The sequence below is a fragment of the Mustela nivalis genome, assembly GCF_964662115.1.
Source record: "Mustela nivalis genome assembly, chromosome: 4".
Classification (NCBI taxonomy): domain Eukaryota; kingdom Metazoa; phylum Chordata; class Mammalia; order Carnivora; family Mustelidae; genus Mustela; species Mustela nivalis.
In genome coordinates, this window is record NC_139023.1 from 46,613,926 (window position 1) to 46,641,556 (window position 27,631).

Below are 27,631 nucleotides of genomic sequence, written 5' to 3' on the forward strand. Positions count from 1 at the left end.
AAGCCTGAGTTTTCTTGCCTGTAAAATAGATGTGTACATATATATTTAAACTAAGTTATTAGCCCGACTAACTTATATCAAGTGTCAGTAAACTCTTCTATTACTACTATTATTCTCTGAGAAGAGGGTAGGGAGTAGGAGGGCAAGGCATGGCAGCACCTCCACTGAAGTTTGGGAGCAAACTTTAAAAGGGCCTGGAGGTAAATGATCAGGCATGTCACCTGACCTACAAGAGGCACTGTCTGTGGGCATGACCGGGAAACCTTACATTTACCCATCTTTCCCCCATTGAAGATTTACAGAGAACCTATATCCCAGCACTGGCCATCATGCTAGTTGCTCATACTGGAAGTAGCTGTGTATGATTGTTGACAAAAGATTTCAGGATCTCAAGTTGTTTATGTTAAGTGAAAGATGACAGTTCCAGTTTTCATCCTCTCCCTTCATATTTATAATACGAATTCTTGAAAAAGCAACAAGAACCTTCAGATAACCATTAATAATAGATGTCTTGTGACTAATTTGCCAAATAGTTTCTTTCAGCAAGGAAAAAAAGCCCTCTGCTTCCTTAATAGAATATCAAACCCATTTTTCTGGTAATTAAAGCTTGATCCTTTCATCCAGCATTCTTAAGGAGTCATAGCAAACAAAGCCAACATATTCCAAAAAAACACAATTAAATAATAAGGCCCACAGAATGGCAGTCCAGTCCATGTGCCTTTCATCCAAACAGAGCAGAATTTCACCAACAGGAGGGAATTTCAGTTTCAGCACCGCTGACAACCTGGGCAAAACAATCCTTTCCTACAAGGACACTCTTCTATGCACCAGAAGGAGTTCAGCAACACTTCCAGCTTCTACCCATCTGAAGTCAGCAGCATCCTTCCTCAAACTATGAAAATCAAAACTGTCTCCAGATACTGGCAAATGTGAGGGGGCTGCAAAGGGGAGGTCACCTGGGTAGAAAACCACTTGTTTACTTGTTTAGAGAAAGTCAAAAGTATTCCAATAAAATGGCAAAATCATCCACTGTCTTTTTAAAAAAGAATAAGAGAAATTTTATCATTGGAAAACATAGTCTAGGTATTGTAAGAATCTTACTAATAAAATTACTATTCTTTATTACTGAATTGTTATAAAGAATGACAAAGTTAAAACTTGTAATTTCTTGGAAGAGTTACTATTCTAATGAGTTTGAAGTATATTCTTTGTTAATTTCATTTAATGATTCCTTAGAACACAAAATATTCATTCTGAATAAAAACCAATTAAAAATTATTTGAAGAACACTGGGTAGAACTACTTTTCAAAGAGTCTGCTTACTCAAAACACAGAAGCTTAATGTTTAGAAAAGCGGAAAAATTTTGTTTTTATCACTATCTTTACTAACATGAAATCATGGCAAGTGCCATGCTAGGTTAGTATGTTCAAACTGCTTGTCATTGTATTTATCCCTTTTTGGCTGTGTTTTCCTTTATAAATTTGAAACTTTTTTTTTTTTTAAATAAAGTTGTGGGGTTGTTTTTGTTGTTGTTTTGTTTTGTCTTTTTTTTGTTTTGGACAGAGAGAGAGAGAGAGAGAGAGAGATCACAAGTAGGCAGAGAGACAGGCAGAGAGAGAGGAGGAAGCAGAACCCCTCCTGAGCAGACAGCACGATGTGGGGCTCGATCCCAGGACCCTGTGATCATGACCTGAGCCCAAGGCAGAAACTTAACCCACTGAGCCACCCAGGCGCCCCAAATTTGAAACTTTTTATACTGCAAACAAAATTCATTTTTTAAAAATGTCCTTATGGTGCTAATTCCCATTCTTCTATAAAAGCCCCTTACTCTACACTCAATTACCTCCATGTTTGTGCCAAGGGACTAATATGTGATTTACACTGTGTGTGTCTATGTGTGTTGGTGGGATGGACATATGAATTGGGAGCAGTCACAGCTACAGCCCCAACTACTCTAGGAGGGAAGTGACCCACAAGGTAGGGAAGTCTAGTCATCTTACCAACAGGCTCAGTCCCCATATTTCTCAAATTAGATATCTGTCACTTCTAAAATCCAAATAATAGAAGTTCCAACATGAACTATATAGAAAAGAAACCCATTTATACAAGAGCCACAAATATTTTAGAGAGCTGAAGAGCACACTTTGGGAAACACTACTATAGACCAAGGTTTAGAAAACCATGCCAGCAGCCTGTTTCCATAATCCCTAGGAACTAAAAATGCCTTTTATATTTTTAAAGGGTTGTGAAAAAGAAAAGGAGACTAATATCATATGGACCTCAGATCCTAAAATACATGCACTACTTGGCTCTTTATAGAAAGCATTTGCTGACCCCTGCATAGGCAATAAAAAACAAAAAGATAATTTTAAAAGAAAAGTTGTAAAACAGAATGAATAATAACATTCTGATTTGTTTAACCAATTAAGTATATCACATGGTTGACATTTAATAAAATTATTTTTAAAAAACTCTTCCTTGAAACTGGACTTGGGGACACTTGCTAGCCTGGAATGCTCAACTGGACTCTTCTCACCTCTCCTCTGGACTTTGGCCAGGAGGTGACTAGACTCATGCCTCCAGCCCCCAGGCCCCCACCCCCACTCATGGAGCTGCCCCATTTCTGTCAGATTCCCCAGGTAGTCCATCACGTCATCACAGACACCCCTTTACAAAGCGAGCTCCACAACAGTTACAATTTGCAATGGAGAGTGCTCTACTCAAAGAAGTTTTAGAGCGACTTGTTCACATAAAGTTAAAACCAATTCTTTCACTGCAGGCTATTCAGTCTTAAACAAATCTTCAAAAGAGGGTACCTGTAATACAGTACTGATCCAACTATCAAACCAGACCAAGATCTCTCATTTTTCCCTCAAGTGCCAGTTTTGAAAATGACTATCTAGGGACAGGGCTAACAGTCTGTCCTCATAACACTAAGGAAACATTAAGGATGCTATACCATGTTTCTGTTATCTATTGGTGGCCAAGGCCAAACAACAGTATAGGTCATGTTCATAGGAGAATGCTGGCAAATCTCATTCCATTTCATCCAGTAATAAAAATAAAATGAACAACCCATATGTAATTCTATGAAATTCTAAGAAAGTTGATACAGAGATAAACTGCTTTAAGTTCTGTCTCACAGCTATGAAACAAATCCTTTCATAAACTCTTGTTGTTTTTATTCCCCCTCCCAAATAGACAAAGCCATTACATTGTAAGGACTGGGTCATCACCACTAATAGAACAATACTTCTGTGTCCTATTATTTTAAAGTGTCTGTTTATTTATTTTGGAAACACTACTTAAGGCTTTTCCCGTGTAGAGAAAAATCAAACTTGAGAATTTGGTAACATTTAACAGTAGGGAGTGCTGAAATTCAAAGGTAGGTCATCATCTTAGTTCTCAGATATCTAGGCCTGGCTGATCTAAACTTGGCTCCTCAAATCCCAAGGACCACATGGACCCTTCCTATTCCAGCTCATCTTCTTATTCCCCCAAGATGCCCTACAAAACATATGACTGGCCTAAGTAAAGTTGGATACTAGTTGCAACCACTGTTATATGAATTATTTACCACTTATAAACTAATTATCTGACTCAAAACTATATAGTGCAAAGGTCACACATTACTATCAATGTATATTTAACTTTATGGTTTTATTTTACTATAAACCTGTATCTGTTTCATTTTGACTTAGTTTATATGGTGTTTGCTACTCATGACTGTCTTAAAAGGAAAATCCTTAACTGGATTAAAACATGAATATTGTATTCTGTAATATAAAATGTAAAGTAACCTCTGATGTCTAGAAAAGAACCAAAGCAGACATTATTCTGAGCTAAGTCAATAAAACAGAATGGATGATTCTCTTGTCACACACTGAAGGGGATGGATCATAGTCATAGCAAATAGCGACTTTAGCTATAAGCCAGCGCAGACAAGGAGAATACATCGCTTTAAGAGTTTCTCATTAGGCAGTGGTGAACTGCTTCTCAAAACTGCATGCCATGGACAAGAAAGAAGAGATTCACAAAGAAGAAAATAGGGGCTCACTCAAAGACAGAAGAAGCCCAAAATTAATACACGAATATTTACAAAATATATATAACCTGTGTTGAAGTAAACAACACATTCGGAGGTTAAATCTTAACTGTCCTCTTAAGATGTTATGCCTTATTCTGAGACAACCTGAAAATAAGCCAAGGAAGAGCCTGGCAACTATGTTTTTCTACAGTTTGACCAGGAGAGTAATGGAGGTGTGTATAAGTACAGTGAGAAGTGAGGTATGATAGTGAAAGCAAGGAGGACTGGGCTTCAGAAAAAAAGAACCTTATGAAGGAAACCCCAATAGTATATGAATTCAAGCAAACATGAGTTAGTGGATACCAATCTGCAGTATTGCAGAGGGGAAGAAAGTTAAGAGTACATGCTTTTGAAGGTTGTCTTTAACTTCAGCACATTTAAAATTCCAGCTCTAACCTTGTGATTATTAACAACACAGTAAAGTCTCTTGGTACAATGGCATCTTAAGTTGAATAACATCTATGTTTTCTAAAAGCACGTTACAGGGCCACTCCAAGTCATAATGGCAGAGTTCAGACACACTCTCACATAAGGTACGGGCATGCTCACTGTAATCTATTCAGCATTCCTGGAGAATGACACCTAGTTACATTGCAACTAGTATTTTCTCTGATGACGCCAGGTTCTAAATGACAAAATGAGAAACCTCCACTATAAAAGAACAACTGTTTCTATACATCAATATAAGGTCTGGTTATTCTGTTTTGTGTTTGAATCCACAGTCAGTTATACCCGTGAGCCTCATGAAGGGGACTTTTTAAAAGAGAGTAGGATGCCCTTGTAAGTTAGCACTCAATTGCTTCTATATATGTGTTTCGAAAAGAATGTCATATTCGAAAGAAAAAAAAGTGAACTGATAATAATGCTGAGTAGTACATGGTGTTAATTATCCTTATCAAAAATTTACATTTTATGTAGGTAGAACTATGTTCTAAGCACTACCCAAAACACTCTCCTTTAAATAAAAAGATAATTTTTAAATACTGCTTAATGTGAAAGATGAGGGTAAGGACAGAATAGGGGAGTTCTAATGATTTATTTTTTTAAGGGACCCTCTCTGAATTAGTTCCCTACCTACCCACATCACAATTAAAAGAGATTAAAAATTCCTTTAAAAACATTTTTAAATTTTTTTATTTGAGAGAGAGCAGGAGAGAGAAAAAATGAGGCAGGGGAGGGATAGAGGGAGAGGAAGAAGCAGGCTCCCCACTGAGTAGGAAACCTGACTCAGGGCTCCATCCCAGGATCCTGGGACCAAGACCTGAGCAGAAGGCAGATACTTAAACCAAGTGAGCTACCCAGGTGCCCCTAAAAACATTTTTAATAGAATAAAGGACACTAAAGTTTTCCTAACAGCAAAAACTCTTTAAAGGAAAAATGGGGAAAATATGATTAAAAGGAACCAGAGGAAACCTATATTTGCTATACTATCAAAAGGGAAAACTTCCTGCTTCATTTTAAGTTTTGGGCTTAAAATTAAATTTTTATTACAGAATTGGACATTGATTTTACATTCCAATGTTCTGTTTGATACAAAAATGTTTTACTAAATTTGCTTTATATTAGCTTGAATAATAAAGAATAAGGGGGGCCTGGGTGGCTCAGTCAGTTAAACGTCTGACTCTTGATTTCAGCTCAGGTCATGATCTCAGATTGAGCCCTGTGTTGAGCTCTGTGCTGGCCATTCAGCCTGCTTAAGATTCTCCCTCTCTTTGGGGCACCTGGGTGGCTCAGTGGGTTAAAGCCTCTGCCTTCAGTTCAGGTCATGATCCCAGGGTCCTGGGATCGAGCCCCGCATCGGGCTCTCTGCTCATCGGGGAGCCTGCTTCCCCCTCTCTCTCTGCCTACCACTCTACCTACTTGTGATCTGTCAAATAAATAAATTAATTAATAAAAAAGAGATTAACCCTCTCCCTTTGCCCTCTGTCTTTCTCTTTCTAAAAAATAATTTTTAAAAAAGATAATAAAGGATTACAATCTGTAAGTTCATTCTCTTTTCTTAAAAAAGATTTAAAAAGAAAAGCTTGACTGAATTCTCTCCCTAAAAGATACACTAATTCCTTTTAAGGTATTTTTAAAGGACAAAGCTAATAAAATCTTTTACAACTTTACTGAAATTTAATTGAAACAATAAAACGTATTCATTTTCAAGTGTATAGTTGGATAAGTTTTGGCATATGGATAAACCATCAACCACAATCCAGATGAAGATAGTCATCATTCCCAAGTTTCTCTTCTGCCTCTTTGTAATCCCTCTTCTTACCCCTCCCCGGGAAACCAATGGTCTGGCTTTGCCATTATAGATTAGTTTCCATTTCCTAGAATTTTATACCAGTGGGAATCATATAGTAAATATCCATTTTTTTCTGGCTTCTTTTGAAAACTGACCATAATTAGATTTATCTATGTTGTTGCATATACCAACAGTTCATTCCTTTTACTGCTGAACAGAAATCCATTGTAGTATATGCCACAATTTGTTGGTCCACTCACTGGTGGATGTTTGGATTATGCCCGTTTGGCTATTGTAACCAACAATATCGTAAACATCTGTGTTTAAGTCTTTGTATTCACATTATGTCTTAATTTTTCCTGACAAAATATGTAAAAACAGAATGGCTGGGCCATTCAGTAGCAATATACTTAACTTTTTGAGAAAGTGTCAGGTTATTTTCCAAAGTTGTACTACTTTACATACCCACCACCAGGGTGAAGAGTGTTAACTGTTCTAACACATATCTCTTCATGGTCTTTTAAGGTTTTATTTTTTTGCTTTTTTTAAAGACAATTTTATTTAGTTAGTTATTTGACAGAGAGAGGGAGAAACTACCAGCAGGGGGAGCAGCAGAAAGAGGGAGAAGAAGCAGGCTCCCACTGAGCAGAGAGCTCGATGTGAGGCTCAATCCCAGGACCCTGGATCATGACCTGAGCCAAAGGCAGACACTTAACCCACCTAGCCAGCCAGGTGCCCTGCCCTTTCATTGTGGTCTTACTCTGCATTTCTTCAGCTGTTATTTGCCATATATACACAATGTCTGGAGTTTCTGCTCAAATCATCTTCCCATTTAAAAAAGAGGTTATTTCCTTATTATTGACTTTTTGGAGTTCTTTTCGTAATCTGGATACAAACGCTTTATTCTTAATTTGGATGAAGTAAAATTTATCCACTTCTTTCTTTCAGAGATAGCGCTTTTGGTGTTATATCTAAGAAATCTTTGTCTAACCCAACATCACAAAGATATTCTCCTATATTTTCTTCTAAAAGCTGTATAATTTGAAGTTTTATATTTAGGTATAATTTTAGCTAATTTTTATATATGGTTTGAGACACGGATCATAGTTAGTTTGTGTTTGTGTGTATGTAAATGATAGGGACGTATGGATATCCAATTGTTCCAGAATCCTTTGTTAAAAACCCTTCAACTAAATTGCTTTTGCACCTTGACTGAAGACTATACATCACAAGAACTGCTTCTAGCTACTACCTGTTACAGTGATCTACCTTGGCTATCTTTCTGTCAATACCATCCTTGATTACTGTATATAGCTTTTTACTGAGTTTTGAAAACAAGTAGTCTAAGTTCTTCCTGCTCTTTTTCAAGGTTGTTTTGGGTAGTCTGGTTGTTTGCATTTACATGTAAATTTTAGAAACAGCTTGTCAACTGCTAAAAAAGTCCACTGGGATTTGGCTGGTATTATGTTGAATCCATAGATGAATTTGGGGAAGAAGTGACATCTTAACAATATTGAGTATTCTGTTCCCAGAATATTTATTTAGGACTTCAAGTTCTCTCAACAACATTTTAAGGTTTTAAAATATATAGTTTTTGCATGTCTTATGTCAGATTTTCCCATAAAAATTACATATTTTTGATGCTATTTAATTAATATAGCATTTTTATTAAATTCTAATTTTCCATTGTTCATATTAAAAATACAATTCATTTTTATATGTTGATCTACCTTGATAAAACTCACCTATTAGTTTTAGCAGCTTTTTAAAATAGATTCCATAGGATTTTCCATATAGATGATCATGATGTCTGCAAATAAAGACAGTTTCACTTCTTTCTTTCCAATTTGGATGCCTTTCTTCTCTTTCCTGGACTTACTGTACTAACTAGAACCTTATTTACAATGTTAAATGGAAGTGGTAAAAAGAGACAACCTTACATTTTTCCTGATCTTGAGGGAAAACATTCAGTCTTCCACAATTAAGCATCATGTTAAATTTAGTTTTTTCATAGGTATACATTTTCAGAATAAAGAAATACTTTATTCCTAATTTGATGAGAATTTTGATCAAAATGAATGTCAAAAGTTTGTCCTGAGATGACCATATGATTTTCCTTTTTGTTCCATTAATATACTGAATTACACTGATTTCCATTTCTAAGATAAAACCATATTGTCATTTTCATTGTAAAAATGTAAGACTTTTTGCATCTGTGTTCATAAGGGATATTGGTTTATAGTTTTATTTTCTCAAAATGTCTCTGCCATGCTTTTAACAGGACAACTCTGTCCTCACAGAATGAACTGGAAAGAATATCCTGCTCTCCAATTTCCTGGAAGAGTATATAAAGAACTGGCATGATTTATTTCTCAAATATCTGGTAGAATTCAAAAGTAAATTCATCTGAGCCTATAGTTTTCTTTGTGGGAAGGTTTGTAATTACAAATTTGATTTCTTTAGTTAATAGAGCTATTTAGGTTATCTGTTTCTTCTTGAGTAAACTTCAGTAGTTTGCTAGTTTCAAGGAATTTGTGCATTTCTTCAAAAGTTGTTGAATTTATTGGCAAAAACTTATTTATAATATTTATTATCTCCTTTCTAGTTTTTTAGGTCTAAAAAGGTCTTTATTCTGTCTTGCCTGGGGATAAAATTCTAGGCTGCTGCATTTTTTTCCCTTCTGAGTACTTTAAAGCTCTTGCTTCATTGTCTTCTCCCTAGCAAAGGAGAAATTCCTTTATATGTATCTTCTTTCTCTGTTGCTTTTAACATTTTCTTATCACTAACTTTAAGCGATCTGATTACAATATGTTCCAGTGTAGTTTTTTCACTTGGGTTTACTGAATTCTCAGAACAATGGTTTTAACAGTTTTCACCAAATTAAGGAAAATTTCAGCTGTTATTTCTTCATCTCTCCTTTTAGTCATACCTCCCCCTTCGATGACTCCAATTACTTGGATGTTAGCCACTTGAACATAAACCACAGCTCACTTACGATGTTATTTTACCCCCAGACCTTTTCTTTATGTTCACTTCGGCTAGTTTCTATTGGTATGTCTTCAAGTTCATTAGTTTTTCTTTCAGCAACATGTACCTGTAATAATCCCCATCAAGTGTATTTCATCTTAAATATTTTAATTTTCATCTCTAGAAATTTGATTTAGATACCTTTTTAATCTTCCATATCCTCTATTTAACTTGTTCAATCTTTCCTCTAGCTCAGAGATCACAATACTATTTATAAACCAAATCTGATGCACTCCTCTTGGTGATAGAAAACTGTACTCCAGTGTACATACATGTCCATTGGTTTACATGTGGTCTATGGCTGCTTTCTTACAAAAGTTGAGTAGTTACAGCAGAGGCTACATGGATCACAAAAACTAAAATATTTACCATCTTATCATTTAACAAAAAAACAGGCAAACTCCTGATGCTATTAGCATACTGAACATATAGAAGACAAATATAATAACTGCTATAATGTCTTTGATTCCCATCATGTATGTCACTCCTGGGTTGGTTTTGAGTTTTCTCCTCATATGGGTATTTTCCTACTTTTTTGTAGGACTGGTATGTTTTGATTAGATGTCAAGACTCAATCTTACTTTTGAGTATTTGATATTTTTCAATTCTTAGAAATATTATTGAGATTTATTCTGGTATATATTCAAGCTACTCGGAAAAAATCTGATCCTTTCAATCTTGTTTTTAAGGTTTCTTAGGTAAAATGCTCTGGTGAGCAGCATTTAATGTTGGCCAAATTTTGCACCACTACTGAAGGGAAATTCTTCTGTGTGGTAGTAGATGCATCATGAAGTGTAATATTTTTCCACTTTAGCTGCTGGGAAAAGGCAGTTTGTACTATGAGCTTCGGGAATTTTTTCCTCTAACTCTTCAACTTGATTTTTTTTTTTTTAAAAGATTTTATTTATTTGACAGAAATCACGGGTAGGCAGAGAGGCAGGCAGAGAGAGAGGAAGGGAAGCAGGCTCCCTGCTGAGCAGAGAGCCCGATGCCAGGCTCAATCCCAGGACCCTGGGATCATGACCTGAGCCAAAAGCAGAGGCTCTAACCCACTAAGCCACCCAGGTGCCACTTCAACTTGATTTTTATCTTCCAGCCTTAGGCAGTTTCCCAACACACATGTGCTGATCAATACTGAGCTGAAGATGAGAGGGGACCTTCTGCAGATCTCTGGATCTCTTTCCTCTCCAGCTCTCTGCCCTGGGAACTCTAGCCACCTTGAACCCCATGACACCTAGCTCCATCTCTTCACCTCAAGGTGCTTAACCAGGCTCCACTTGGATTCCTACTCTCTATGTAATGTTCTAGAAACTCTCTAGGTACTAGGCTGGAGCAACTGTGGAGCTCATCTCACTTGTTTCCTGTCTCTCAAGGATCACTGTCCTTTCTTGCCTGCCATCTATGATTTTGAAAATCGTTGTTTTTTTTATTTCGTCCAGGTCTTTAGCAGTTTCAGTTTGGAGAGTAATTCCAGTCCCTGTTGTTCCATCTTAGCCAAAAGCAGATGACTTAAAAGCTTACTAAAATTTTCCAAACAGGGAAAATTACTTAAAAATCATGATAAAGTAGACAGGACCTAATTATATTACTATATATACTTGAAGAAAGGAAAGGACCATCTCCTTATGATATTTACTATCATCACTCTGCTATTTTTACAGAGGTGTCCATTAAAAGCAAGTGATTTATTCATCAAAATATATTTTATGGTTAGGAGTCATTCTGGAACCAATCTATTTCTACTAGTAATAAAATAAATATATCTATTATTAAATTGTAACTATCAAAATATCTACACATGTGAATTAAGTAATTCTGCTTAGAATTTCTTCAAGATATATACAAACATGTATTTAACGTCTCTAGAAATTCTTTAAAATTTAAGTAATTTCAGACTTATAGGAAAAGTGGCAAAAATAGTACAAAGAATTCCTAGTCCCTTTTCCTACATATTCGCTGAACATCAATATTTTACCATATTTATGGTTGGTTTTTTTTTTTTTTTAAGGTTTTACTTATTTGACAGAGAGAGACACAGTGAGAGAGGGAACATAAGCAGGAGGAGTGAGAGAGGGAGAAGCAGGCTTTCCACTGATCAGGGAGCCTGATGTGGGGCTCAATCCCAGCACTCTGGGATCATGACCTGAGCTGAAAGCAGACACTTAAGGACTGGGCCACCCAGATGCCCCCATATTTATGTTTTTAAGCCATTAAGAACTCATTGTAGATATACAGCTCTTATACCCAGAAGGCTTCAGTGTTAATTTCCCAAAATGAAAGACATACTTTAAATAAGCATAATGCAATTATCACTGATACAAATACTTGTGTACATGGATTTTATTCAAATGCTGCCAACTGTCCCACAAATGTCCTTTACATAGGGAATGGAAGGCAGTGTTGAGAAACTAATGCTCTCAGAACAAATAGATAGCCACCAGTTTTCGTAAATTAAGTTGAGCTGGAATACAATCATACCATTCACTTATGTATTGACATCTATGGCTGATTTGGGGATATAAAAACTGAGATAAGAAGTCACAACAACCTTGGTATGGACTAAAAAGTCTAATACCTTTATTATCTGGCCCATTACAGAAAATATTTGCTAACTCCAGCTTTAAAAAAAAAACAAACCTTCTTCCTGACCCAGAATTTAATTGTTATGTCTTTTTGGCCTTCATTAATCTGCTATTCCTCAGTCTTTGTTTTTTATGATCTTGGTAAGTCTGAAGAGTAAATGCTATTTATTTTATGGAATGTCCCTCATTTGTGCCTGTCTGTGGCATTTTTCTTATGCTTAGACTGAGCTTATGCATTTCTGGCTGGAACATCACAAAAGTGACACTGTGTCATCCTCCTCAGGATGCACATGATGCTTACTTGTCCATTACTAGTGATGTTAATTTAGATCACTGCATTAAAGTAGTGTCTGCTAAGTTTCTTCATGGCTATGTTACTATTGTTCACTTTATAATTAATACATACTTTGTGAGGATATACTTAAAGTATTAAGTGAGTATTTGTTTCTCACCAGACTTTAGACCAAGAGTTTAAGCATTCACTGACAATTTTTGCCTGAAACAATTATCACTGTAGTGGTTGCCAAAGTATGATTTCCTAGTTCCATCATTCCCTCTACATTTATTTGGTGGAATTCTGCTATAAAAGAAAGAGTTCCTCTCCTCCACTATAGAATCATTTCTTTAACTCAATGTAGACTCTTAAACTGTATTTTATTCTATGGGTTCTTATCTATTACTATCATTATTTATTTTGAAGACTGAAGTAGCCATGTTTGACTAAAGGGAACTTCTTCAAACTGGTTCCCTTTCTGTGTCCTTTTGGCATGTCCCTATCATTCTTTGTGTGCAACAGCTTTTTAACAATAACAATAATGTGGACATAACCTAGTGGTCATCAATGTAAAATATTAAATAAAGAGTAGTGTGAAGGCAATGAAAAACTATGGAAACATGAAAGATAACAAGTAGAAGATGTAGAGTAAGTGGAGTTAAAAGGTCCAGAACAATGGTAGAGCATGATGCCAGACTTAAAAAAATAAATAAATAAAGATAAAACAGACAAGCATATGCTTATATTCGCATGCAATTTTCTAGAAAGACAGTAAGAATGCAGGATTAACATTAAATCTAGGATGTAAATGTGCAACTAGGTGTTCTACTTTTTATTTTACAACTGCTAATTGCTGAAAAATTTAAAAATCATTTCAAGACTAATACTTTATATCTAACATTTGGAATTAACATTTGTATATTGTAAAATTTATTTACATTATTAGAACACAATGTAATATTTAAAGTCTCCTTAAAAGTGAGTAAAATCATGTTTTCTTTAAAATTCTTTTCTAAAGCATTTATGAAATATCTTTCAGGTGCCACCTATAATCAATAAATTGTGACTGGCTAAATGCAGCTAGACTGGCTAGATTTAAGAAGCTATCTTTATATTGTCATCCTTGTTAACTATCTAATACTCAAGATTAATTCTTGAAAGGTTTCACTTTCCCCTTTGAACTATATCCTATCATTCTCTTTTTAGTGGGGCAAGGGAGGGAGGATATGGGGAAGGATAAGAATAAGCTTATGATCTAGATACCACTATTTGAATAACTTCTTTTCAAAAGCACCTAATACAGTTTTTAAGATAATAGAACCTGCTATTTTCATGAAAGGTTTGGGTGAAAAACTAATATAATGCTTACCTAGTGAGTCGTTTAGGTGGAGGCCGCTCACCAAATTTTCTGGAAAAAACAAGAAAAAAAATAAATACATAGGCTATATGACACAGTACACAGTAAGCTTTTTAGGCACCATTTGAAATTCCTTTATGACTTGTATTTCAACTCCACTAAAGAACAGCATAAAGGAAAATCCTCTAATAACCATCCATGCCCAGAAAAAAAAAAATTCATTTAAAAATGGTTCCTAAACAAAAATGCACCCTAAATAGGTCTTACACACCCACTCTGAGCATGTAGCATAATGATAAGACAAGGGACAGGTACCTCCTAGAGATACCTTGCAAAAAAACAAACAAAACCCAACAATGGCAGCACTAATCAAAAACCCCCAGTCTCATACAACCTACAACACTCAGAAAAATTCTCAAACCCCAAGAGGTGGTATAGAGCTCAGTTGGTCATTTGCCAGGCACTTTGCTGTACATTCTTTACACCTTACCCTCTTTGATCATTATAGTACAATTTTGTGAAGTACATATGGATTCATTTTAAAAAGACAGAAAGCAGCTTGCCCACAAAGTAAACTAAGTGGCAGGCAGAACTGAAATTTAAACCAGATGTTGACAAATAATATCGAATTTTGTATGGACCACTGAAGACCTAGAGTAGCCAAGGTCATCTTGAAAAAGAATAAAGCTGGAGGTATCACAATTCCAGATATCAAGATATAGTAAAAAGCTGTAGTAATCAAAACAGCTGGGCACTAACACAAAAACATAATCATAGATCAATGAAACAAACAGAAAATGCAGAAATAAACCCATGCTTACATGGTCAATTAATCTATAACATAGGAAGCAAGAATATACAATGGAGAAAAGAGTATTTTCAAAAAATAGTGTTGGGAACACTGGACTACTTACATGCAAAAAAAATGAAACTGGACTACTTTTTAATTCTATAGAAAATACACTCAGAATGGATTAAAGATCTAAATGGGAGACTTGAAACCATAAAAATCCTACATGAGAACATGGGCAGTAACACCTCTGACACTGGCAAAAACAACATCTTTCTAGGTAAGTCCTCCAAGACAATGAAAGCAAAAGCAAAAATAAACTATTGTGACCACATCAAAATAAAATGCTTGTGCACAGCAAAGGAAACCAACAACAAAACAAAAAAGGCAACATAATAAATGGAAAAAGATATTTGCAAATGATACATCCAATAAAGATTTAATATCCAGGGTGCCTGGATGGCTCAGTCGGTTAAGCGTCTACCTTCCGCTTAGATCACGATCCTGGAGTCCTAGGACCAGGCTCTGCATTGTGCTCCCTGATCAGTGCTCTGCTTCTCCCTCTGCCTCTCACCCTGATTGTGCTTGTGTATGCTCTCTCCCTCTCTCTCTCTCTCTCACTCAAATAAATAAAAACTTAGAAAAAAATACAGACTTAATATCCAGAATATATACAACTTGATGTCGAAACAATATGATTAAAAATGGGCAGAGGACCTGAATGGACATTTTTCCAGACATATAGATGGCCAATAGACACATAAAAAGATGCTACATCACTAATCATCAGGGAAATACAAATCAAAACCAACATGTGCTATCACCTTACAGCTGTCAAAATGGCTAAAATCAAAAATACAAAATATTACAAGGTTGACAAGGACATAGAGAAAAAGGAACCCTTATGCATCACTAGTAGAAATGTAAACTGGTAAAGCCACTGTGCAAAACAGTACTTCCTCAAAAATTAAAAACAGAAAATCCTCATGACCCAATAATTCCACTACTGGGTACCTACCAAAAGAAAATGAAAACACTAATTCAAAATGGTACAAGCACCTCTATGTTTACTGCAGCATTACAATAGCCTATCAAGCAACCTAAGTACTGACAGATGAACAGATAAAAGAAAATATGGTGTGTGTGTACACACACAAACACACACACACACACACAGAGAGAGAGAGAGAAATATTACACAGACATAAAAAAGGGAGACCTTGCTATTTGAAAAAACATGGATGAACCTAGAGGGTCTTACGCTAACTGAAATAAATCAAAGAAAGACAACAGCCCTATGATATCCCTCCTATGTGAAGTCTGAAAACAAAACAAATAAATAAACTAAAAAACAGAATCAGACCCATAGGAAATAAACTGATGCTTGCCAGAGGAAGGGGCATGAGGGGAATAGGCAAAATAGGTGAAGGGGAGAGGGAGATACAGGCTTCCATTACAGAATAAGTAAGTCACAGCATATGGAATATAGTCAATCAAAGATAATATCACAGTGTTGTGTGCTATGAGAGTGTAGTCACACTTCTGAGTGCGACATAACAGAGAAGTTGAATCACTATACCATACACCTGAAACTAGTGTAAACCTGTGTCAACTATATGCAAATACAAAAATGTGCAAATAAAAAAATCTTAGATGTTGACTACTTAATTAGCTTACACTATATGGCCCTTCAGAAAGAAATACGCTAAGTGGACGAAAAAACATTTCAGCTGGTTGTTAAGAGGGCAAAGAAAAGCTTGAGCAAGGAGAAGAAAGCACAACTCAGGCTAGAGTTAGAATACAGCATGAAGGTTAAGAAAAATGCACCAAGTAAGATCAGCTTCCAAATCCATGATTTAGTATTTTCTTGCCGTGTGTCTCTGAAATTACGTGACTCTCTAGACCTCAGTTTCCTCATGAGTAAAATGAGCATAGTGACTGTATTTACCTTAAAGAGGTGTTGAAGGGATTAAATGTGTTAATATACAAGAAAACACACAGAACAATGCCTGGTACACAGTAAGAGCTCAACAAATATTAGAACTATTACTGTATTTTAGTTATAAATCAGTAAGACAAAATAACGAAATAAAGGAATTAAGTAGGATGCTAACAAGGATACATAAATATAAAGGAAGAAGAAACTAATTACTGTGTGATGACCTATTTCCTCTGAAATAGGAAATGAGGTCTTCTGAGAGATCGTGGAACACAATCCTTGAAAAAGGACCAATAGAATTTTGTTTTCTTTTTTAACCAGACTGTAGTTTTAAACACGTTAAATGACTTGCTCATAGTCAGCTACACGTAAAGTCTAACTTAAAATTTCTCCACTGTATTTGATGTCCCACAAAAATTATTAGCAATTTAAGGCTATATGACATTTTTTATGAACTCAAAATTTACAAACCGTGTTATCTATGACTATGAATATTTTTGTTAACCCTGAAATACAGAAAAGTGACGTAAGTGAAACAGCATAAAAATATGAGGAAATAATCTAAGGTTTTTTTAGAAGAATTACTAATTCTTTGATTTTACCTTATAGGATATTCAATTTTAAAAACCAAGAAACAAAACACAATGTGTTGGTAGGAACTTCAGCAAGGCCACTGAATGACACAGGTTTTAAAACACTGAACTACTGGCAAATCTGTGAAATTCAGTTATGGAATTAAAGGCAAAAATCTTCTGAATCTTTTTCCACAGGGAAGACTTTTCTGAGCCTTTGAAACTGATGAAATGTACCATTAGAGCATGCGATTAAAATGTAACTGCCTCACTAAGTTAGAAATAGTCTGCAAAACCCAAGACGCTTAAGACAGCCTTTAAAATACCTTCTTTTTAAATATATAGATGTAACAGCACAGCTATATTTTATAAAAAGGAGCAAAGTGAGATGTGGCCCAGAATCTACTCAAGGGGTTAAAATGGTGAAAATTTCAGAGACATAGTTAACAAATGAAATAAAACTTGTCAATGAAGATCATGACACAGTACTTTTCATACTAACTACTAATATTCCAGTCATCAAGCACCCTTTGAGATTTAACAGGTTTGTTACAGGACTAGTAAGAGATCTACTGCACTCAACTGAAATGTAAATTTTGTTTCTTGGTACTCCGAAATGCTTTCAAAATTAGATTAACAACTAAATGTTGATTAAAATATCTGTCTTTGTTTCTTTGCAGAAAATACCTGTTACAGGAAGTCAACAATTACAGCACATGCTCCTGAAGTACAACTCCTATCCCACAGAAAACGTACAAGAGAACTCAACAGTGAGCATGCCAAGCTTGAATAGCACTTCAAAATTTAGCATCATTTTAAATTCTAAAGCTAGGTGCCATCCTAAGGCTAGGACTCTTATAAATGTTACTAAGATTAAACTACTTCTTCAGTATATAATAAAGCATCTCCAATAATTGTTGTGCCAGCCAAGTCCTTTCTTTAATGAATGTGCAATCACATTCCTGTTTATCTCATTAAAACTAATAGTTACTATAGCTACTACAATGGGGAAAAATAAGTAAAGGGGTTTTCTGAGAAAAGTTATGCAATGCATTTAGTAGGCTCACAATGCAAAATTCTGAAGGCGGCAATTCAACCTAATTCTAATTATTTAACAAAATTCATAGGTCTACATACTTAAAAATGTTGTTATAACAAGGTACTATATGGATCCTGCATTTAACAAGACCCATTTTCACTACTAATCTGATATACAACTAATACATAAACCTTCAAGAATTAGTTACTGCAAAAAGGTGGTCCATCTTCAAACATGAATGAATTAAATTCATAATGTAGTATTTATATCATGCATTCAAAATACTCACTTTTTAACAGAAATGACTGTAGTCCATTATCAATTTCTCAGAGACTGAATGTAATTTAAACACTAAGTTCTGTCTCTCTCTCTTACAATAGGGAATGGTGAGATAGGCAGGCACAACTTTTGTATCATTATTTGCAATCTATCTGAAAAAAAGATGTCTACTGACATGATCTGCATTAACAACTGAACCAGAAATACGTTGGACCAACCAAGTTTTAGACCACTCTTACCTAAAATGTTTTTCATATAAGGTTTATGGTGTATTTAACAATAAAAAACAATCTAAACCTTTAAGTACCCAAAGGATGGCTTTAATTTCACAAAATACTGGTTTGATTCTTCTTCAGAACAAAGAATCACCGCTATCCCAATTTATCTTTTTGACAGTATAGGTTGTTGATCGTTTGATAGTAAAAGTTGTCATCTGCATCAGGCTTCTCATATTTTATGCATGCTATATTATGTAAAATGTCATTTTGCTTAAATATAATAATCAATCCTGTTATATATTTAAGGAAAAAATTTACAACCCTGGCTTTTTTTTTAAGTAAAAATGAACAAAATTTAGCTTATATACAGTTGATTATATACCCTAACCCATGTCTTTTCCTTCTTGTTCTGTTTTGTATAATCTCCCTTCAGACTGGTATTGGCAAACAATACAGAAAAATCTATATACCATTTACCTAAAAATGCTCATATAATACTATAGCTCAGGAAAATGTACGTGACTTAAAGTATGTATGTCATAAATATAATTTTAAAGTAGCAAATTCATTTTGCTTTAACTTCACTAGCTTTTCCTAAGATAACAATGATCTTTTATTTAAAATAAGCAGAGCTGAAGAAAATATTAATTACTTTATTTTCATATACCTGAAATATATAAGGATTCTTAAAAGTTACCATCAATCATTAAACATAGTACTTCCTACTTATAAATAGTACTGCATGCTGTTCCCAGATATCCTCCAACGATTTAGAATTTCCAAATAAGTAAAAACCCTCTATACACATTACACTTAAATTACATACTTCCTTTTCAAGCTCACAGTGGAGATGCAATACTGTTTTCTCCTGTAACACAGATACATTTCCTTCTATATTTACCAGTCTGTTAAGAAAGTGCATGACCACAAACGTACTGAGGACAAACATGATAAAAATTTTACCAGAACTTCACCATCTTAACACCTTTTCTATCTAACAAATGATTCACATAAGAAAATCAACCCGAAAATCAAAAAGTGGGGGAGAGGATACAAGAAAAATCTTTTTTGAATATAGAACAATTTGGTAATATGTTGCTAAAAAAGCCCCAAGAACCTGATGTTCTCTAGTGTTACCTAGTTAACAATATTAAAATATCAGTTTTAAAAACATAGAGCTTGCTGGAAAAGCAAGCACAGTCATGTGGGAAACTCTTCTGCCCTAGGGTTCTGGAACTATAAGCAATTTCTATTTTTCTCTATTTCATAAATTTCTGCTTAAACAGAAATGAGAATAATGAGATTAAAATAAATTAAGGCAAGAAACACTGGTGCTGTATTTGCAGGAAATAAGCAAAAGGAGAGCATGAACAATTCAAACTCATAATTAAACCAAACCTTACATGAAATTTGCTATAAAGTGTCTTAATTTTATATAGTTCAAAAGTATTGGGATTCCTATGATTTAAGATAGTGAAATAGAATAGTACTTGATTGAGAAAAGATTAGGAAACTTGAATCATATCCTCAAGGACCCATACCTGGGCATTCCACCAGTAGAAGGAAACAAATAGGTATATAATATGAAAAGTAAAGTAGTGTACTAGAAGTTGTTTAGCAATTTAGTCACAAAAAATTAGGAAAGGCTAATTAGAAAAGGCTATATATAACATTCTGTCCTTGTCTCCAGATTCACTGATTCACCTAGCAGGAACCAGGTATAGATATTTGGTATACAACAGTGAACAAGAGACACAAATCTATGCCTTCATGGAACATATATGCTATTAGGACAAATGGACAGTGACATACATTCAAAGATGTTCTTCTACATAATTAATAAAAGCAAAATTTTAAAAAACAACTTAAATATTGTATCTACTGAATATGATTGAAGATTACTATCTGACCAATTGAAAATATTTTTAAAATAAATATGTAATTTATCTCTTGTGTAAAAAACTTATTCATTCTCCATCCATGGCAGAAAAGAGCCTCTTAAGTCACACAACTTTGAATAAGACATGTCCACATTGTTGTACTTTGATTTCTAGTTTTGAGCTTGCTATTTCCTTAAGAACCACATTTGATAACAATATTGCTCAAAATCCATCGAGGAGTGGGACGCCTGGGTGGTTCAGTTGGTTGGGCGGCTGTCTTCGGCTCAGGTCATGACCCTGGCGTCCTGGGATCGAGCCCCACATCGGGCTCCTTGCTTGGCGGGGAGCCTGCTTCTCCCTCTACCTCTACCTGCCACTCTGTCTGCCTATGCTCACTCTTGCTCCTCTCTCTCTGACATAAATAAATAAAATCTTAAAAAAAAAAAAAAAATCAAGGTGTAACCAGTGGTCCTTGGCTGCTAAAACAAAAGCAATTAAGCACAACATACTCTCCTGGACTATCACATGTATTAAACATGTTTCTATTAGAACAGATACTCTATGGGGCAGACTTCAAAGACAAGTCATGCTTGTAGCCCCATCAGGTAGAGAAACATGTTCCCCTTCTTGATTCCATGTACTGGGTAAAACATTTGAAAAGCACTGTGTTCCTTAACTTTTATTTTACCTCTTCTTCACAGTAAAAGAAAAACTTCAACTGAACTTTGTAATAATCTGGCAGTGATTGTGAAAAGCAGCAGGAGGAGCAGAGAGAAAGAAGGGTGACTGAGACCATCATCTCCAGCTATGCATCTGCCACCTTAGGTATCTCCAAGATTACTGCCATGTTAAGGATGTCTTCCCCAAAATCTGTACCTGAGAAAGGACCTTCCCAGGTTAAACCTACAATGGCCATAAGTCCTTCTCTCCAGAGGGCATATCTGAGTTCTGAGAACACTAGCATCCATTAATACTGCATATGAAGATCTCATATGGAAGTATGCATCTTAAAATCTATGGCCTCCACAAGAGGGGGCAATCAGACACTTGGCAAACTAATTTCATGTATCAAAAGACTGAATGGGGAAAATTGACCTCAACTGCTTCCTAGCATAATGTAAAAGAAGAATACAGTATCACTTTTGTGATGTTACTGCCAAAAGGTGAAGAACCTGAGTCTAAACATGAAGAAACATAGCAAACCTAAAGCGAGGAATAGTCAACAAAATAACTGGACTATACTTTTAAAAGCATCAAGGTGATAAAAGACAAAAAACTGAGGAATTGACCCAGATTCAAGGAGGCTAAAGATATACAATAACTGAGTACAACATACTATCCAGCATTTACTTCTGCTTTAAAGGACATTATTTTTTTTTTTTTTAAAGATTTTATTTATTTATTTGACATACAGAGATCACAAGTACACAGAGAAGCAGGCAGAGAAGCAGGCAGAGAGAGAGAGAAGGAAGCAGGCTCCCTGCTGAGCAGAGAGCCCGATGCGGGGCTCGATCCCAGGACCCTGGGATCATGACCTGAGCCGAAGGCAGAGGCTTTAACCCACTGAGCCACCCAGACGCCCCTAAAGGACATTATTTAGACTGACAAAATGTGAATAAAAACTAACAGAGTGGAGAATGGATTATATTGATTTTAATTTCTTGGTTTTGATAACAGTACAGGGGTTATATAAGAGAATGTCCTTATTTTTAAAAATGATCACTGCAGTACTTAGGGGGAAAAGAGTATGTTGTCTACTTCTTACCTTCAAATCATCTAAAGAAAATAAATATGTTGTGTATATATATAGAGGAATAAAAGAAATGTGGTAAAATGTTAATACTTTAGATATCTGGGTGAGTTTCCTTACAGTATTTTTGCAATTTTTCTGTATACTAAAATTATATCAGAGTAAAAAGGCCACACTCAGAGAAATACTAATCTCCTGATCAAGTTGCTGGCCTGACCCTGCTTGCCACAGAAACTGGTGGTGACAAACCTATCAAAAAACATTCATGGGAGGTGTCATATAAAAGACTATGGCCAGCTTCCTGGCACAGCTTTTATGTTCTCACGACAATTATGCAAGGTTCGCTTACTGTAGATGTAAAGTTTGATAATGCTAGTGTACAAGTGGAGAAACAGGAAATCTCACGCACTGTTGGAGTTTAAAAATTGTGCAATCATTTTGGAAGACATTTTAACAATGTCTATTATAATTCTACATGTCAATTACTTTGAATTCCTAGCCATTTGATTCTGGATATTTATTATATAGGTAGACAAATATGCATACCAAGATACTGAATAAAGCATTGTCTGTATAAACAAAAAATTTTTAAATTCCATGTGTAAAATCAGGAATAGACTGCTGATTGCCTATTACCTCCCAGTCATAGCTATATACATATAACAAAAAAATGATCCAGTAAAGAGCATTCATTTTCAATGAGGAAATAAGATCTACATTTTCACCCTGTACCCCAAGCGCACGTATAAAACAATACATATAGCCTACACACAAAATTATGTGATAATGCCGCTATTACTATCTGTGATAGTGGCAAAAATTCCATTTTGCTCTACAATGCATTATACAATTAAACAGGTGTTTTATTCTTTACTAATTAAGTTTGATTTAGGTAAATAGCAAATGAAATTGCATTATCTAGAAATCAACTCACACCAAGTTAAGAACACAGCCGCCTTAAAATAAAAAAAGGGAAAAAAAAAGGAAAAGGCATACAAGTTAAAAATTTACTCAAAAAAATTGTCTCTGCAAATTTCCCTGGGCAGGCTACTTTAGAAAAAATATGTCCACTTCAAATAAAGCAATTCACATCCTTATGGAAAACATATACTTCCACAAAGGGAAATACAATGCAACTTAATGTTAAGAACTCCTTTAGACACTTTACCTGACCTTATGAACTACCTTTTAAGGCAGTGTTCAAGAAGTGAAAGTGTCATCTGATGAGAACACAAAATGTAACGTATACGGGAGAGGTAACCAAGTGCTGTGGTTCAGGAGCTGGGTTGCTTAAATTCAAATCCTGGCTTTAACACAAACTAATGGAAGTTACTTAAACTCTATGTCTCAGTTCCCTCAACTGAAAACACAGATAAAAGTACTTCCATGGGTGAAAGTACTGGGTTGCTCAGTGGGTTAATACCTCTGCCTTCAGCCTCAGGTCATGATCTCAGGGTCCTGGGACCTCAGGTCATGATCTCAGGGTCCTGGGACGGAGCCCCGCATCGGGTTCTCTGCTCAGTGGGGAGCCTGCTTCCTCCTCTCTCTCTGCCTGCCTCTCTGCCTACTTGGATCTCTGTCAAATAAATAAATAAAATCTTAAAGAAAAAAAAAAAGCCCTTCCATATAGGATTATTTCAAGAATTTAAAATGTTCATATGTGTATAGCATCTTAAAAGAGTACCTGGCACTGCATGAGCACCCAATAAAACCACTACTTCGTCAAGGCTGGATTACTCAATGGTATTTACTCTAATAAATACAGTAAAACTGAAATGGATACTTCAAGACAAATACCTATGTATACTGGTTTAGAAATAAATGTAAATAGGAGCTCTTGGGTGGCTCAGTCGTTCATCATCTGCCTTTGGCTCAGAGCATGGTCCCAGGGTCCTGGGATCGAGCCCCACCATCAGGCTCCCTGCTCAGCAGGAAGCCTGCTTCTCCCTCTTCCACTCCTCCTGCTTGTGTTCCCTCTCTCGCTCTGTCTTGCTCTGTCTAATAAATAAATAAAATCTTGGGGGGGGGGGAGAAAGAAAGAAATGTAAATAACCATCCACCTCATATAACTGATACCCAGAATATAAAAAGAACACCTCTAAAAAAAAAAAAAAAAAAAAAAAAAAAAAAAACCTCTAAATAAACAACAAAAAACCTAATTTAAAAATAGGAAAGGAAGGGCGCCCGGGTGGCTCAGCTGTTGGGCATCTGCCTTCGGCTCCGGTCATCGTCTCAGTCCTCGGATCAAGGCCCACATCGGGCTTCCTGCTGGGTGGGAAGCCTGCTTCTCTCTCTCCCACTCCCTGCTGTGTTCCCTCTCTCACTGTGTCTTTGTTAAATAAATTTTTAAAACTCTTAAAAAAAATAGGAAAGGAAAAAAACCTAAGAAAAGGACCTGAATAGACATCTGTCCAAGAAGATAAACAAAAGCATGAAAAGATGTCCAACATCACTAATCATTAGGAAAATGCAAATTAAAACAATACTGAGATACCATTTCACACCCATTATGATGGCGATCATCAACAATAACAGAAAATACTGGGTTGGAGATGATGCACAGAAACTGGAATCCTGTACATTGCTGACAAGAACATAAAATGGTGCAACTGCTGCAAAAAACACTATAGTCATTCCTCCAAAAGTTATACACTCAATTACTACTTGATCCATCAATTCCAATTCTGGGTATAAACCCAAAAGAAGTCACAGCAGGGACTCAAACAGATACTTGCACACCAGTGCTAAGAGCAGCAATATATACAACAGCCAGAAGGTGGAAACAACACAAATGCCTACACCAGTGAATGAAGAGATGAGTAAATGTGGCATATACGCACAATGAAATATTATTTGGCCTTAAAAAAAGGAAATTCTGATACATGCTACCATGTGGATGACCTTGAAAACATTATGTTAAGTTAAATAAGCCAGACACAAAAGGACAAATGTTCTAGGATTCCATTTCTCTAAGGTGCCTAGAGCAATCAAATTCATAGAAAAGTAGAATGGTGGTTGCCAGGAGCTGGGGTGGAGGCGGGCATGGGGTGGGGGAGAGCTTCAGTTTGGGAAGATGAAAATGCTTTGGAGACAGATGGTGGTAATGGTTGTGCAATAATGTAAATGTACTTACTACAACTGAACTGTACACTTAAAAATAGCTGAAATGGTTTATTTTAGGTTCTCTATATATTTTTTAAATTATTTTTATTAACATATAATGTATTATTTGCCCCACGGGTGCAGATCTGTGAATCATCAGGCTTACACATTTCACAGCACTAACCATAGGTTCTATATATTTTACTATACAAAAAAATACATTTAGTTTTGCTTTAAGCTATGGCTTACAGTCATATAACTGAGTACCTGGGTAGCTCAGTTGGTTAAGTCACGATGCCTTCTGCCCAGGTCACAATGCCAGGGTCCTGGGATTGATTGAGCCCCACATCAGACTCCCTGCTCAGTGGGAGTCTGCTTCTCCCTCTCCTCCCACTTGTCTCTCTCACTTTGTCTCTCTCAAATCAATAAATAAAATCTTTAAAAATATATATATATATATATATGATCTCACTTTAAAAAAAAAAAACACTATGGCTTACAGGGGGATAGTGGCTTAGCTTTGAGGGGTCCTATGTTCGTACCAGGTCAAGTGACAGCTGCCTAGTAATTTAAAAACAGACAATGAGGTGCCAAAATAAATGAGGAATATATATATATATATATATATATATATATATATATAGAGAGAGAGAGAGAGAGAGAGAAGTACACATGTGTACACACACACAAATGGTCCTACTACTATTAAAGCAAAGACACGAAAGAAAGGAGTTTATCTGAAAATCTCTACCTTTCAAGGAAGGGCAGCCCAGAGAACACACAGCAACCTATCAGAAACTGTTCAGGACTAAACATCTTTCAGAGAAAATCCACAAGTGATCATGGACAACTGGCTTGTATATGAAATGAAGTCACAAAGTTTTCTCCCACACACTTCTCGTCTTATTTCTCATCCCCAACTCAAATTATAAGTAGTGAAGACTTTTTTCCCCTCTCTTCAAATTTTCCCCTCTCAGTTCTCTGAAGGCTAGGTGTTCAACTAAAATTTTTTTGCCAGAAGAAATAAATCTGATATTAATCAGAAAAAGTATTAACTTTTCTCTCATCTCTTAAATATTCTTTCCAACCCTAGTAAGACAAGGGAGGAAGGTAGGGAGGGAAGGAAGGAATGAAGAAGCCAGCCAAAATAAAAAACATTTCCCCGCTACCTAAAATGAAATTTAGAAAGCCATAAGAGTGGAGCACCTGGGTGGCTCACTCAGCACTGGACTCTTGATTCTGACTCAGGCTGTGACTGAGCTCTAAGGAGGGCTCCACGCTCAGCACAGAGCCTGCTTGTCCCTCTCCTCCCACCCTGCTCTAGTGTGCTCTCCCTCTGAATGAATGAATGAATGAACAAAAATTGAAGGAGAAGGAGAAAGCTATAGGAGTATACAACCATCCATAACAGGATTTTTTTTTTCACCGGTCCTTCATGGGTTCCATTCTTAGAAATACATGCAACATTTAGTGTATAAAATCTGTCTGGAAAGGGCTCTAGTTACCTGTTAACCACTACCTAGGACAAGTGAACAAGATACATTTGGCACTGAGATAGGTCACAACCCCAAGAAGTACCCATTGATGATTTCTGTTAGGGAAGCTTAACCCACAGCAAAAAGGAGATTTTTAATAGAAAAGGATATGAGGAAAACAAGTAAGTTACATTTCAGGAGGTTTCTCAGAGTAAGTTCCTGCCTCCAAAAAATTAACAAACTATGGAAAAATAGGTAATTTTCTATTTAGAAAAAGTAACTATTAAGCCAAAAGACCTCACAATTTTAAAGTTGGAGTCTATATGGAGTCTTAACACTCTAAAAATAAAATTTTCCATGTACCTGGTGAGGAATCAAAGGATAAACACAGAGGAGAGAGGCCAAGCAAAAGGAAACAGGAGAAGTAAGAAAAGAATGTTTTCCTGTAAAAAGTCAGGTCCAATAGGTCTCTTCCTAATTTAATCCTGACTCTGCCTGTGGAAGAGAACAGCCTCAGAAGCAGTACCATGCAACCAGGCAGTACATAAATGTCCGTGTCTCTTCCTTAATAAAAGTACACCTGAGAGGGATGCCTGGGTGGCTCAGTGGGTTAAGCCTCTGCCTTCAGCTCAGGTTATGGTCTCAGGGTCCTGGGATCAAGCCCTGCATCAGGCCCTCTGCTCAGTAGGGAGCCTGCTTCCGCCCTCTCTCTCTGTCTGCCTCTCTGCCTACTTGTGATCTCGCTCTCTCTTTCTCTCTGTCAAATGAATAAATAAAATATATTTTTTAAAAAGTACACCTGAGAATGTAGCAATACTACTAAGATGATGGACAAAGTTTCCAATATATGCTTGCTGACTTTGATTATTATTGCTGATGAAGTTCAAGAGTAGTAAAACGTTATAATCACATGTGTATAAATGGGTACCAAAAGACATGTATAAAAATGTCCATAGCATCAGACATAACCCAAAACCAGAAACAACCCAAAAGGCCACTGTCAAGGATCAAATAAATTACAGAATA

At 35.9% G+C, this 27,631-nt stretch overlaps 1 protein-coding gene across 4 annotated transcripts in view; it reads right to left on the reverse strand.

Annotated features, from left to right (window-relative positions):
• RBPJ (recombination signal binding protein for immunoglobulin kappa J region) overlaps positions 1-27,631 on the reverse strand; it is a 217,105-nt gene that overhangs the window by 28,873 nt on the left and 160,601 nt on the right. For all 4 annotated transcript variants that reach the window (XM_082728409.1, XM_082728408.1, XM_082728410.1 and 1 more), the window contains one exon: positions 13,574-13,612. In XM_082728409.1, coding sequence (XP_082584535.1) covers positions 13,574-13,612 — 39 coding nt within the window. The remainder of the gene's footprint in view (positions 1-13,573; positions 13,613-27,631) is intronic.